This window comes from Aethalodelphis obliquidens, unplaced genomic scaffold (genome assembly GCF_003676395.1).
Source record: "Aethalodelphis obliquidens isolate GAN/ISIS:26980383/991018 unplaced genomic scaffold, ASM367639v1 scaffold52, whole genome shotgun sequence".
NCBI classification, from domain to species: domain Eukaryota; kingdom Metazoa; phylum Chordata; class Mammalia; order Artiodactyla; family Delphinidae; genus Aethalodelphis; species Aethalodelphis obliquidens.
Window position 1 is genome coordinate 7,023,132 of NW_020837996.1, and position 14,509 is coordinate 7,037,640.

Consider the following 14,509-nt stretch of genomic DNA (forward strand, 5'->3'; position numbering starts at 1 on the left):
AACTACTGAGCCCGCGTGCCACAACTACTGAAGCCCGCGCACCACAACTACTGAAGCCCGCGCGCCTAGAGCCTGTGCTCCGCGATAAGAGAAGTCACTGCAATGAGAAGCCCGCGCACCACAACCAAGAGTAGCCCCCACTCGCCACAACTAGAGAAAGCCCATGCGCAGCAACAAAGACACAATGCAGCCAAAAATATAAATAAATAAAATAAATACATTTAAAAAAAAAGAACCTTCAAAATGAGTGGGCATAACTTCTGTAACTTTAAAAATAATAAAAGGACGAGAAAAGTTAGGCCAATACTGCCTCCCGAGAGATTAAAAGGAAAGGTGCCTTTTGTAAATTGCTACAGCCAGCATGGGGAACCATCTCCATGACTCTGTCCTTGGAGGTCAAATCCCTGGGCTGATGTCCAGGAGGTCTGTGCCGCCCTCCAAGGTCAAAGAGGCCAGCAGCCCGGACCAGGCTCCCAGTCCCACAAACAAGGATCAGAACCTGGGCTCCCGGAGCCATGCCAGCTCTTCTAGGACAAACATGGTTAACCCCTAAAAGGATGCCATTGAGAGTCACTCAACAAGGAAACAAAGTAATTATGGTTTCTACCTTTACCTCCAAGATGGCTGTCGTCATATTGAGAAGTTCTGAGTTCTCAGGAGGCAATGTTGCATGTGGAGCTGGTCAGCCCTGGGTTTGAATCCCAGCTCTGAGAACTACTAGCCGTGTGCCTGCGGGCTGATCCCTCCCGCTCTCTGAGTTTGTCTACTCCTCTGTATAATGGGGTTGCTTCTGAGGATTAACCAGAGTAACACAGGACGCGAATTGTAGGCACTTTTACATGTTTCTATCCAGCTGTTGTGCTGCCTGCAAAACACCTGTAACTATCCCAGATTTGGAGGATAAATATGTGATGATTTATTGATAGTTTATGGTACCAGCTGCCTAGTGCACTATTAACTACAAGAGGGCCCAGGGCTGGAGTGGGCTGTAATGAAACAGACATCTTGCAGAGCAGCTGAAATCAATACACAATGAGTGGTCAATACATCTGCAGACCTGGGGGGGTACCTACTGCATGAATTAAAGTGCTACGTCCAGAGAAAGCAAAGGCCAGTTTAACACCCAAACTGCAGCTGTTAACGTGGGCTCTAGCTGCTTCTCAGGCGGGCAACTGGAAGGCAGCCATGTGTTTATTTCACAATGATCCATGAATGTGCCACGCAAGGCTGGGTGGGTCATTCACTCACATTTTCATGCAACGGCTATTTAGCAAGCATCGACTGTAGTGCTAGGTAATCTCTGGTCAACATCAAAGTTGGGGTGTCTGTCATTTTCCCATTATCCATTATCTAGGCAGCCTGAAGTCTTTGCGTCGACAGTATCAAGAACAGAGGAATTTAACACCATTCTGTAATCATTCTGTGTGAGTCCGGCCACCACCCTTGGGTTCTAGGCAATGACCAAGCGTGGTGTCCTGGCAAACAGGATGGAGTCCAGCCTCCATCTCCCAGAGCCGTGGCTTCCACGTCCAACTTTTCTTTCTATCTACGAGCTGCACAGTGAAAAGTGGAGATGGTGATCATTTTGCCCTAAGAAGCAGATGCTTAAGACACATTGGTTCTTGCGGGTTCATCTCCAGCTTAAAGATGACATTTCTGGGATTTTAGAAGCAACACTCTAATGATCAATTTCACAGGATAGCCCACGTCTATAACTCCACGGAAGATTGCTCATGGAAATGTGAAGCGATTGCCTATTTCAGACACACGTACCTAAAATTCCAACCAGTTAAATAAGACTGATGTGGAGCAAAACAACAGCCTTCCATAGCCACATTAGAAGCTAATCATTTCAGAAAATGTTGCCATAATTCATTTATGGAAACAGCAAGACTATTCCCCAAACAAGTGATAAAGGGAACGGACTCACGGTCATAGCACGGAAATGAAGCCTCATGTTAATACTTCCTAAACTTAAACTGAACTCTGGAGGCACCCTAGCATAAATCTGCCTTGCAGATTATTCTGCCTCACATATTTTTATCTATTGCAAATAAAGGTGAATTCAGAATATTGCTTCAGTCATTACACCTCGTTTCCATTTATTTGGGAATCAGGACAACCATCTGTGAATTCTGTTTAACCAGAAGATAGGCGAAAAGATTCTCCTAAAGACATGAGATTCACTAGCTCGTCTGAGTCAGCAGCAGCCCAGGAGCCTTCACCCAGCTGTTGCCTGTCTATTCTTCAGGAATAGACTTCCATCCTGAGTGTCCACTGCGGCTGTTACAGTATGCACAACATCACACAGCAGTAATGATTTTTATAAAATCCTTCAGCACTCAGAACTACACATGGCCTTTCTTTTGAAACCTCAATTTGTCATCTTAGACAAAAATGGCCAAATCTCTCTGCCACTCAGGGTGTTAATAGATATTTATACATCTGACTGTTCAGGTGAACGTGCTTCTGTATTAATAAGTAGTTCAGTTTATTAGTATTATTTATAGCAGCTAAAAATTTTATCGAGTGGTTACAACTTGCCATGTAGTCTCCTGATTCCTTTATGATTTTTTTTCCTGTTTTTCAGACAAGAGGACCACAGGAGTAAAGTGACTCGCTTCGGATCACACAGGTCTTAAGTGGCAGAGCTGGGATCAAACGCTCTGTCTGACCGTTTCAGAAACCCACATACGTAACCACTAGGCTGACTGCATTTCAGACCCTGGGCTAAATACAAGAGAGACAAAGAGAGGCGTATCCAAGCAGATAGCAGGGACCAAGCTCTGGGTGTGCAGGTCTCTCTGAAAGAGAAGCATGCCAATGAAAGTAAGGGCGAATGTGGCAGGAAGGGAAACTGGATCTCATTATTAATACCTATGTCAAGCCACGATGATGCCATATACAACAGAAAGTATGCAACTGGGAACGGCTTGTGGAGGGCAATCAGAAGCTGAAATCCACCAATGTGATGCACTAAGTGGTACCCATCTGTAACAACGGTAGAATAGCACGGCCTCCAACATGAGGGGGGTTGTTGCATTGGTACGTAGGTGGTTGGTGTATTTGCCAGTAGATGTGCAGTATCTCAATGGCTGGCTCGATCATAATGACCCCTTGTCCTTCGGGGAACTTCACCGACTTTGAAAAAGCCCCATGTAGGGAAGTGATCATTTTGGAACCCTGGGTTGTGTTCATTGAGAGGCTGATGAGAGCCAGAGGAAGAATTACCAACCTCCCTGCTAATCTGGCTCCTAGTACCATACATTAAGCCAACTAGTAAAAATCATTATGAAGTTTTTGCTGAAAGGGCAAGTGTAGAAAAACATGTTTCTAAACAGAATAACAGTCTTTGCCATTTTTTTCCAACTTGCATACCATCTGGAAATTCTGATTTTTTTTTCAAAGGGTAGGAAAGAAATGTGCTCCAGGCACAAATAAATGTTTACAGCTGAGTTATAAACCGAGAATGGTGGGGCTTAAAACAGACATGCCGGCAGTGATGGAACTCAAGCTGCAGCGAGACAAATAACGCTGCAAGGAGCTGGCCAGCTCATTTTTGCACATTGGCCCTTTGGAACGGGAAGTCCTGCTTCCTACTGACCTCATCAAGCACATGGTTGAGAAGAAGTCTTCATCAGGGTCTGTCCCCATTCTTAGAGGGTAAAGGAAAAAGATGAAGTGGCAGGATTGTCTACCTTCACATTCCGAAGGCAGCCTTCGCCTTTGGAAAACACAGCACCTCATAAGAAGTGGCAGCCTGTGGAGGCTTGTTAAATGGACCGACCGAGGGACGTTACGATGATGTCAGGAAAAACAACAAATATTCATGGATCTCTTATTAAGTATCTGATATCACACACCATATTCTATAAGTGACATCTCATTATGGGGGACTGCAAGCTTATGAGGGGGTACCATTTTACAGATGATGGCTCAGAGGCCGAGGGAGGGCAAAGGACCTGTTTACATCCACACAGTTCCTTAGTGATGGAGCTGGTGTTTGCATCTAGTCAGACCAACCCCAGAGCCCTGTAGTATAGAGCATCTGTCAATGCGAAGTTATCTGAGAATATATTATACCCAACCTTATGTCAAGAAGGAAAAACTGATATATTGGAGTTTTGTCTTTCTCCCTAGTGTCCTACAACTTGTAGTTACAGACAAGTCCAAGGAAAGCAGAAATGGGTTTGTACATGATCAAGACTAGTCAGCCAACTTTTCCTGTAAAGGGCCAGACAGTAAATATTTCAGGCTTTGGGGGCCATCTAGGCTCAGTTGCACCTACTCAATTCCATTGCCAGAGCGCAAAAGCAGCCAGGGACAATGAATGAACGTGGCTGTGTTCCAATAAATCTTTATTTGCAAAAACAGGTGGCTGGCCAGATTTGGTCCATGAGATGCAGTTTGCTGACCCCAGATACGGAGGGCACCTTGAATGTAAAATGAGTGTAGGTTTTGAGAGTGACCCATGAAATTCTACTTGGGAGTTTATTCTTTCTTAAGATCAGTGCACAAATTGGCTACATACGACGCGCCCTTTAAAAGTTCTTGTATATCTTGCCTCTGGACCTAGCCAATCAAACTGGATTCCCTTATGCTATCTGACCAGGTCAGAACACTGTATTGACTCTTCGTTCTCAAGGCTTATGTACTCCCAGATCTATAGAAAAAGTGTTCCGTGCTCTTGTAATGAAGACGTATGAGTTCGTTCCTTTTAACATAGAAATACACTTGAGATGGTGAGTGATTCTGGCAGTCTGTGGGCTCCCCTTCCTTGATGTGAAATCCAACGACCCAATCAACCACGCTAAGTTTTAATTGAAAGACAGAATGGAGAAAAAATAAACCGTGAACAGCAACAAATGGAAAAGGGAAGACAAAGCCCAAAGAACATATATTCTCCCAACCAATTAATCAAGTGCTTTGTTTCTACTAACATATCAGAGTGTGTAGGCTGCCCTGTCTATTAGACTCCTTTCCAAATCTGAGCAGTGTAAACACTCCTAAAGACCAGGTAATGAAATCTCTATCGATATGCCATCTTAGATGGGACTCACATGCCTGTGTTTTGCTTACATTTTAATTTGCTTCTGCTGGATACTTACCTAGTAATTGCTTAATAAGATTAACCTCCCTGGCAATGTGTGGTGTATCTTGATTAAAACATTATCGGAGTGAAGGATTATCGTACAGCACACAAAAATGGAGAGGGTGGTATTTAATTAATTTATTGCCAATATATCTTGATTGTCTCTTTGAAACACTGGAAAAGTAGTCGATTGGAATTGATCCAGGTTATCTAAATGTATAGATTTAGATTGTGCAGAGGAGGGAGGTCACTGGGTAAAGAAATTCAAACGTAGGATCACCGCCTTTAAAAAGAGTTAGGCGGGTATAACACACCACTGTAAAGCAATTATACTCCAATAGAGATGTTAAAAAAAAAAAAGAGGTGGGTGTGTGAAAACACTAACCTTTCTAGTCATTTTTAAAACCAAACTTCACAACAACTTAAGGAGAGATCTGATCTCTTCGGTCACAGGAAGAGTACTGTTTTGGCGTTCAGAAAGAAGACGTTCTGAGTTCTGCTTCAACTTTAAGCGATTTCAAATGCTCAGACTTTATCATAAAAGTCCTCTCGACAAAATTCACTGCACAATGACTTGGTAACCTCTTTTCTGGCTCAGAACTCATTTGGAAAATATTCTGCTATGTGTGATGTTATACAACTCACACAGTATTTTCAAAAGCAGGTGGCCTCTGAGGGGAAAAGTTCTGGCCCTTCCAAAGACACCATGGAAAATGTTTCTTTGTTCATTTAGAGACGTCATACTCTTAGTTAGGACCTGTTCTTTTCCGGGAATCTTCTGTCCTGCCGGCGTGGGAGGCTCCAGTGGGGTTGGAAATGAAGCTTAATCACAAATGGGAGGAGAGGCCGACCTTCACTTATGGAAGTTAATGCCTATCAGTGATTCCCTTTTGTGAAGAACGCTGTTTAAAAAGTGTTTGTGCGAATTCCCTGGCGGTCCAGTGGTTAGGACTCTGGCCTCTCACTGCCGAGGGCTCGGGTTCAATCCCTGGTCGGGGAGCTAAGATCCCGCAAGCTGCGAGGAGCGGCCCCCAAAAATTGTTTTTTAGTTAAAAAAAAAAAAAAGTGTTTGTATGTAATCTCAGTATGTATATGGACATAAAATACATCCCTGTGCAAAAAAAATGCATATTCACATTTCAAATGTGTATTCTGCACTCTTTTCAAAAAACGGAGTGTTGATTTGCAGATTAAAGGACATTTGTGCATCAAACATAACAGAGACCCCCAAAAGCAGTGTTTCTCACAGAGCAGCACCACGGGAATTTTGGATGGGATACTTCCTCATCGTAGGAGGCTCTCCTGTGCACTGTAGGCTGTTTAACTGTATCTCAGCGTCTCCCTACTAGATGCTGGTCGCACCTCTTCTAAATGTGACCATCAAAAGAGTCTTCAGACCTTGTCAGATGTGCCCCTAGGGGGCAAAAACACCCCAGCTGAGAACCACTGCAGTAAAGGCAACTGAAGTTACATTTACAGGCGGTGTCAAGTCCTGGAGATACGCAGACTGCAAATCTGAGGCCAGCAAATCTGGCTCCTGGCTTTTGGGTCAGTTAAGGTAAAATATACTTTTCATTTTCAGGTCTAGTTTTAGTCACTTGATAATGGAAAGCATATAATTTCATCCTCAGATAAAACTTTTTCATGCTTACTTAAAGGTAATTTAGTGTTATGATTAGGATAGATGAGGAGAACGACTCTTAAAGCCTCGATCAAAAGACGGCAAAGGCACACCTGAAGCATTAGGACAGCTCCGGAGAGGCTAATTTAAGCAACATTAGCACCTCAGGGCTGATTAATGTACACCTCTATGGGAAGATGATTCTGGAATATCCTCTGTGGAAAATGCCTGATCTAGGAAAAACCCAACAGCTCCCTTAAAGATGCACACGTCACAGACCTGAGTTCAGATTTGTACCTGCCTACCTGCTGGATTTGGGGTAAATTTCTAAAACATCCTGGGCCCCGGTTTCTCCAAGATAATTTTTCTCCCTTTAGGGTTACTAAAGTTACACAATGTTAAATCTGGCACACGATAGGTGCCCAATAAATGTTTCCCTTACCATTGCTGAAATATCCCTGTGGGGTATTTTAAGAAATGTCGGGTGAACTGCCTAGTGTGCTAAGAGGCAGAGTGAAAAATTCTGTGTTTGGAGAACCCTTCTGTGCAATCTCTTCTGTTTGTGATTTCCATCCTGAGTCAAGCATCCTCCCCTACCCTGCATGCCAGCCTGCCTAATGGTGCCATTGGCTGCCGTTGGTTGTCTCTTAATTGCCCCACGTCCCCACTTCCCCATGGTTCTGTTTTTTCTCCTCTTTCTTAGCACCTTGTTAGCACCTATTTTTTTCTTTTTTTCCTGCAAAAGTACTGTTGCCTGATTGCTTCAGTAAACATTTCTATTGTCCCCTTCACTGTTTTGCCAAGGGAAGCTCTGTTCCCGAGTTGTCAAAACTCCTTTCTCTTCTCCCCCGAAGCGGAACAGCTCCGGGTCTTTCTCTTTCATGCCTTGCCAGGTGGTGCTTCCTCCCTGGGGAAGCTGCATCTCTCCCCTGGGGAGAGGGCTCTAGTCTACTGGCCCGTGCCGCCTGCTGCTCTCAGCTTTCCCCATCAGGCAGGACTTTCTCCTGCTGCTCCCCAGGCCTTGAGATGCTTTCAAGCAGCTCCAGACCCTGCCGGTCGCTGCAGATAGCGTAGGGGTGCACATGGCTCTGAGCGGGCACCGCGCCAGCTCCGAGCGGCTCCAGCCAGACACAGCTCACAGACAGGAACAGCAGACAGCTTTGAACGGGGGTACCTAGAAAATGCAGGGCTTTTTTTTCTCCCCTTTTCCTCCGTTTTGCATATCTTACAAGATTCGGATTAGAAAACCTGAACCAGGTGGCGAGAGCTCTGAATTTTCCTGTGGCCTCGAGAGGGCGAGCTGCGGCTGTAACCTCACCTTTGCCTCCAGATGGCGCTGTTGTCACATCATCGTTTCCTGGTAAGCCGGTCCTTATCCCATTGTTAAAGGTGTGTCCATCTGCCGGCTGGAGTTGCCAATTGAGTCCGAGCAGATGCATGGCTGCAGAAGAGACAAAGTAATGAAAACATGAATAGAGAATTCAGCAATGCAGATGTCAAGGGGGAGGGCCAGGTGCCTTTTCCAAACGACTGCCTTTGAAGGAAGCTGCAGTTCAACACTGGCTTGCCCCAGGCCTCAGGGATTCGCTAAATACAGAAGGCAAGTAGATCTGGGTAGTTGGGTTTCCTCTTCCAGTGGAAAGGAAACAACAGCCTCAGGGGGAGAGCATCCCCAGTGGCAGGCGGAGGAGGGAGGGGAAAACAAAGCCCGGACCTTCCAATGGTGCCACCGTAAAGGGGAAAGTGCCCCTCTGGGATCACTGTAAAGGGCACTCTCCATCCCTCCCAGCCTTTCCTGCACTCCGGACAGAGCTGTTGATAGCCTGGTGGTCCAGGGGCATTGAAAAGAATAGTTTCCCCCAAACTGCTCACAATCTAAATCTGTTTCAAATCAAGGCTCCCCCAGCAGGGCCAGCCTGCTGGTCTGGTTCAGACGAGACTATACCTGTGCTGAAATACCAATGCAGCCTCCAGGATCTGCAGTAGTACTGGCCCACGGTAAAGCCCACCTCCCTGTTTCAAACTTGAAAAAGATTTTTCCGCTCCAGCCCTCTTCCTGACAAGTGAACATCTTTTCAGCCTATGGAGAAAGCTTGGGGGTAGTGATGGAATGGAGTCCTTTTCTGGAAATAGTACTATGGTGATTCACCGTCTCTCTCCCTCTCACCTGCCCTGTCTCTACCCTTCCCCACAGTCCAAGATGAGACACAGAGTTCTGAAGCACTGCCTCTTCTTTGCTAAGCAAACAAGCACGCCTACAAAACTCTCGTTTTACTCCCGTACAACCTCCAACCTCCAGACATCAAACTTCCTTCTGGTGGTCCTTGTCACTCTGTTGGTGCCAACTGCCCACGTCCCGGTGAGTTGAGCTAAGCCAATATCCCCCTATGTCTGACGGCTCTTGGTGAGTTGTTCTTACTGTGTGGAGCAAAAGGCAAGTTCCACACACGTGCATTCTTTCAAAGTCTGTATCTAAGGAATGCTTCCTTTGTGAAAAAATAAGGACTTCCTTCCCCCTGCATATTTCTCAGCCAGGCAATAACCACCACATGTCTGTCTGGCATTTCAACCAGACACAGGTTGATGCCTTTGCTACCAGCACTGCAGGAGGGAAAGGGCTGTTGACAGGGAAAGGTTCCTAGTATGAGGCGGGGATGGGAGAAACAATTAACCACAGGAAACGCAATTAACAATGCTTAGGAAATTGTTCACACAGCAATTAATTCTGCTTGCTTACCACCACCTAAAGTCAGGCTGCATTCTTTTAAGGTTAAAAACTTATCGTCAAACCTTACAGCTCAGATTGATGGCCATGGATGAAGGTGGCAAGGTGTCCCTGCGTGTACATCTGCTTTTTCCTTACACACAACCCCACCTCAGAACCAAGTTTTCTTTCTCTACCTTACTCCGAAGTGCAAGGCTCACTACTGCAACTCTTCGAGATGATACATGCTAATAAGAGTAAGTGACATTTACTGTACACTTTCTGTCTGGGTAACACCTAATTTTCTCCTGCAGTTTATCTGTTCTATGTAGGTCACTTAGTTGAAGAGGCCAGATTCGATTGCCTCAAATAATGACATATTTTCACTGTACAGAGGTCAGGACATGAGAACTAATCGTGGCAGCTTCAAGAGAACGATAGCTTCTGATTTGTAATTACCAGGTGAAGGGAGCCGAGGAATTAGCTATTTTTAAAAGATTTCCAAAAAAACATGCTATTGGGTTATCGGCGCTTGCCTCGAGCCAGCTTTGCTGCTGCACTGGAGATGCGGTTCTTTCAAGGAGGGTCTCTGCGTTTTAACAGGGACACAGATAGATACTGCAGATCCAGCTGGGGCCCAGGCCTTACAGAGCTTTGATTTTTCATATCTAGAAACGGAAGCGATGGGTCCATCAGGCAAAGATGACAACCTCCCCAGCGCCCCATCAATATGAAAACTCTTGTCAAAACTGCTCCCCTTTCCTGGTACTCAATCTTGTCATTCCAAGGTGCAGAACATACTGCAACCATCAGCTTTGGGAGATCAGAGAGCAAGCAATACCCCGATCTTACTGGATATACCGAGGGCGTCCACGAAACGGTGGTCTCCGTTTGCAAAGACGCCTGCCCCCACCCCCTTGCTTTTATCTTGGGTTCCGTAGCATCTCTTTATTTAAAAAAAAAAAAAAAAAAAGTATTCTGAAAACAAGAAGACCACAGATGGGGTGAGAAGGGTTCGGGTCAGAGTACACAAGTAACTTCTCAGACGACTCCCAGAAGTGAAAGGAAAAATAAGAAAGTGAGATGAAGATGGAAAAAGGACAAAAGCCAAATCCACGGTGCATAAGCTCTGTCCTCCCAGTAGAAGCGATGCAACTCAAGTTGAAAAATGAAACTCAAGTTTGGGCATACTTTCTGTTGTTGAATTGAACATTAAGTAAATAAGTGAGAACTATATCAGGGTACAACCACCTCCTCTTGGTTTTGTTTTTTTGTTTTTTTTTTGTAGGCAGGGTGTTGTGGGGAGTCTGAAATAGGCTTTTGTTTGCACTTTTTATTTTTTTCTTGGTCAGCTATTCCTCATCTCTTACTTCGGTAGGAAAATGAGACTATCTTTCTGGCCTGTGGGGATGGACTAAAGTGTCCTTAGGATAAAGACCCAAGGGAGCTGTGAAGTAAATGAGTTTCCTGACTAATGAGAATTGTTTCTCATTCTGCTACCAATTTGCTTGATGGTGGGGGCTGAGAAATCAGTCAGTCTCTCTCTCTTTACCTTTTGTAAAGGCTTCCCTTTACAGGTAGGATAATAGCTGCTTAGGGCCAGAGGGAGGTTCAGCAACTGCCCCCCCCCACGAAGATTTATTGATAGCAGAGTATCTTGAACATAGAGGTGCTCCATGAGTGTTCATTGGAATCAGTAAGGATACATGCGGGCAGATGTGAGGGGCTGGATTGTAGGACATGATACTCTTTATAAATAAAAAACACGTAATACAGGGGTGTGAAGGATGGAATGAAACAGTGCTGGCCACTCTATGGAGCGGTCTGCAAAGAGAAGCTTTCTGATGATTAGAGTATTAATACCTGCTGCCAGTCCTTGGACCCCTTCTACGGCCAGCACCGTGGTAGACCTTCTACAGATATTATCTCAAGACCCGCAGCTTACATTTGAGGTGGGTGCCGTCATCGTGCCCATTTCACAGATGAGGAAGCTGGTGACTGTAAAGTTTGATCACAGGGGGCTTTTAGAATACGAGGAGGATTACAGTGGGAGGCAGCTGGCTGCTTCATATTTCATAGCGATCTGGTTACAAATTCTGGTTTGCAGTGGAATCTCGGCAAACCCGGTCTCTTTCTTGCAACTCATGATCATCTCCCTGTGGTTGAGGAATCGCCAATTTTGTACAGTCAGCACCCCGTTCCTGAGGGGGGGGGTTACATCATAGTTCCTCACCTTATTAATCTCACCACACACGCTGCATACCCTTTCCTTCTGCCACATCATCAGCCTGGGTCTGGAGCGAGGACAGCACGGTCCAGAGCCACGGCTGACCAGTGATAGAATACAGAGTGATTGGAGAAAGGAACTGTTACTGCTGTAAGCCATGGAGAGTCTGGGGTTCTTTGTTACAGCAGCATGCCTGAGCCAATCTTGACTGATACGTTCAAGTAGCCGGTAAATGAGAAATTCCACTTTTATACACTAGGTGTCCATGCAGTCCTTAAAGTTATTCACTTACCGGCTCAGGATCCTTTCTAAAACACAGCCAGGAAGAGTCTGCACATATTTAAGGCCACTACATTAGCCTCTATGAACAACAACAAGAAGAAGTAGCTCTTTAAACACTATGTCATAATATCTCCAATTCTGACCTGCTCTCAGAATCAGACTGAGAAGCTGAGAAGCCTCAGAGTAGCCAGAGGTACCGCTTCTTCACCTCAAGATGTTGGGTGAACACTGGCCTCATCGTTTTCTCCCAAAAGACATGTGGATGCAGTGGGGCGGTCCCCTCCCCCAATCCCCACAAATGCTCCAGCAGCTCATCCCAAGAGGTCCTGTTCAGACCATCTGAGGGTCAGAAGTGAAATGAGTTTGGGAGACCCTCTCCCTAATGTTATTCACCCCCCACTGACAGCCTAAATGCACAATTTATCATGGTTTGACAGGCTCTGCTCCAGAGAGATCCTGGGATGCAACAAGGGGGCTCCATGGGTCAGCAGGGACAAAACAGGGAAAGGCTCCAAGGGGAAGTTCATGTAATCCAGGTGGCAGCTGGGAAATCAGCCACCAAAAACACAATAGGGCAGCCAAACTCTGAGAGTATCCCTCTGGCTAACTGGAGAAAACTTTTATCAAGTATTGAAAATGAACCAAGACAGGATGGACAGACCACACACAGATCCCAGATTTCAGCAGGAATACTAAACAGACCTACCTGCAGTTATGGTGCTATTTTCTTACTGAAGTTGCCTGCGTTTGTGCCAGATGGGGTCCGATAGAAATACTCAGGGGGAGCCAAAGCAAAGAGAAGAGGGAGGGGTTGGAGGCAGGTAAAAGAATTCTCCAGCAACCACAAGGAAGGAGACTGTAGGCCTTGAAAAGTGGCAGCCTGGAACGGGGGTTGTCTGAAATAGTAATTAGGGTATGTGTGGGCCCTGCTGGGTGCCACTTAGAACCTTCCATGTTCACTGGCTGGCAGAGGATCAAGTTGACAAGAGGGCCAATCAATATGTCAGCAACGCTTCCCAGAGAGCTGCTCAGCCCTTGCTTGTCAGAGAGGGCAAACACGGGGGCCACGGGTGTTCTGCGTTTGCCGAGCAGGTCCCCAGGAACCGGGGGTATCTTTAAAGATCAGTCTTGTCAATACATAACTGGAGGAAGAGATTGGGCTTTCCCTTTGAAAATGGAAGCCTTCAGGCCAAGCAGAGCTTAGGGAGGGGAGGAGGTCTTGTGGCTAAACCTGTGATCAGATTCACAAGGGCCTCAGAGATGACGGCAAAGCTCCTTCAGAGACTGAGGCAGGATGACAGGAAGGGTCAGGGCTGGGTCTCCCCACCCTGACATCACCCGATTTAGTCAACAATGCCAGGGCTCCTGTGGGAAATGTAGCCAGTCCTGAAAGGGCCCCTGCCTAGATGACGGAAAACACCGCAGCGGAATACTCCGAGCTCAAATGCACCAGTGCTGACCTCGAACTTGCCCAGGCGATCTGTAAAGGCACTTTTGCAAGTAGTAGTGAAAATTAACACACTGCCAATGAGCCTCCTCGATGATGGTGACAATGAACATCTATTTTGGGACTGTGCCAGGTATTGGGCTAATTACATTATTTGCATCGTTTATTCAACATTTATCATTCAGCAGACATTTATTGAGCCCCTACAGTGTGTTAGGTGTGTACTCCTAGGCACCAGGAATAAAGCAGTTAACAAGACAAGTTCCTCGCCCTCAGGGGAAAATAGAAACTAAACACATAAGTGAAAAGTAGAGTACAGGGCTAGGGAATGCCAGGGCATGGGGGTTGGGAAATTGAACTTTTTTGGTTTAATTGTAGACCAATTAAAGATGATTGCCTGTGATAGGTAAACCTGAGCCAAGGCTTGAACGAAGTAAGAAAGCAATTCATGCTGACATCAGGTTTGAGTGAAGTTAGGGGAAAAGGAGAGTGTGGGGTGCTGGGGGGGATCAGTGCTGGGGAATGGGTACCCTTGGAAGGGGTCTGCCTTGTATTTGGGTGAGGTGGGATGACCCTGGAGGATTCTGAAGAGGATGAAAGCTCATTTATTTTCATTCTCACCCTGTGAGGTGGTAATATAATCTACATTTTCTAGATGAGGAAATTGAGGCTTAGGGAGGTTAAGTGACTTGCCCAAGATCACACAGCCAGGAAGTGGGAAATCTGGGATTCAGACTGAGACACTTGTACCTGCAGAGTCAACCACCATGCTCTCCTGCTAGTGACTCACTCTCTCTGAGTCCTCACTGGAGGCCGTCCGGCCCTTGGAGTTCTTTAACTGAATCACTACTTTGCCAAGACTGAACAAGGCAGGTGGGCTACAGAACCACGTACTAAATACTGTCAAGGCTCACTCGGGAACAGACACCTCCTTGTGCAAGCAGTCATTAGTCGTCTATAAATATAAAAACCAGTTTGCTATTTAACTTAAAGGAACCGCCATTGTCAATAGAAAATAAATCTGTTGGACAACTTCAATTTACCATCCTGCTGGCTAACAATCAATATGTTTGGTGACTTTTTCCTTGGTGAGTTTGCTTATCATGCTTCAGGAATGCAGTAGAGTACAGTGGGTC

At 45.7% G+C, this 14,509-nt stretch overlaps 1 protein-coding gene across 5 annotated transcripts in view; it reads right to left on the bottom strand.

The window, feature by feature from the left end:
• The window catches only part of LOC113608250 (teneurin-2), a 531,856-nt gene that overhangs the window by 225,043 nt on the left and 292,304 nt on the right, over positions 1-14,509 (bottom strand). For all 5 annotated transcript variants that reach the window (XM_027084352.1, XM_027084355.1, XM_027084357.1 and 2 more), the window contains one exon: positions 8,032-8,154. In XM_027084352.1, coding sequence (XP_026940153.1) covers positions 8,032-8,154 — 123 coding nt within the window. The remainder of the gene's footprint in view (positions 1-8,031; positions 8,155-14,509) is intronic.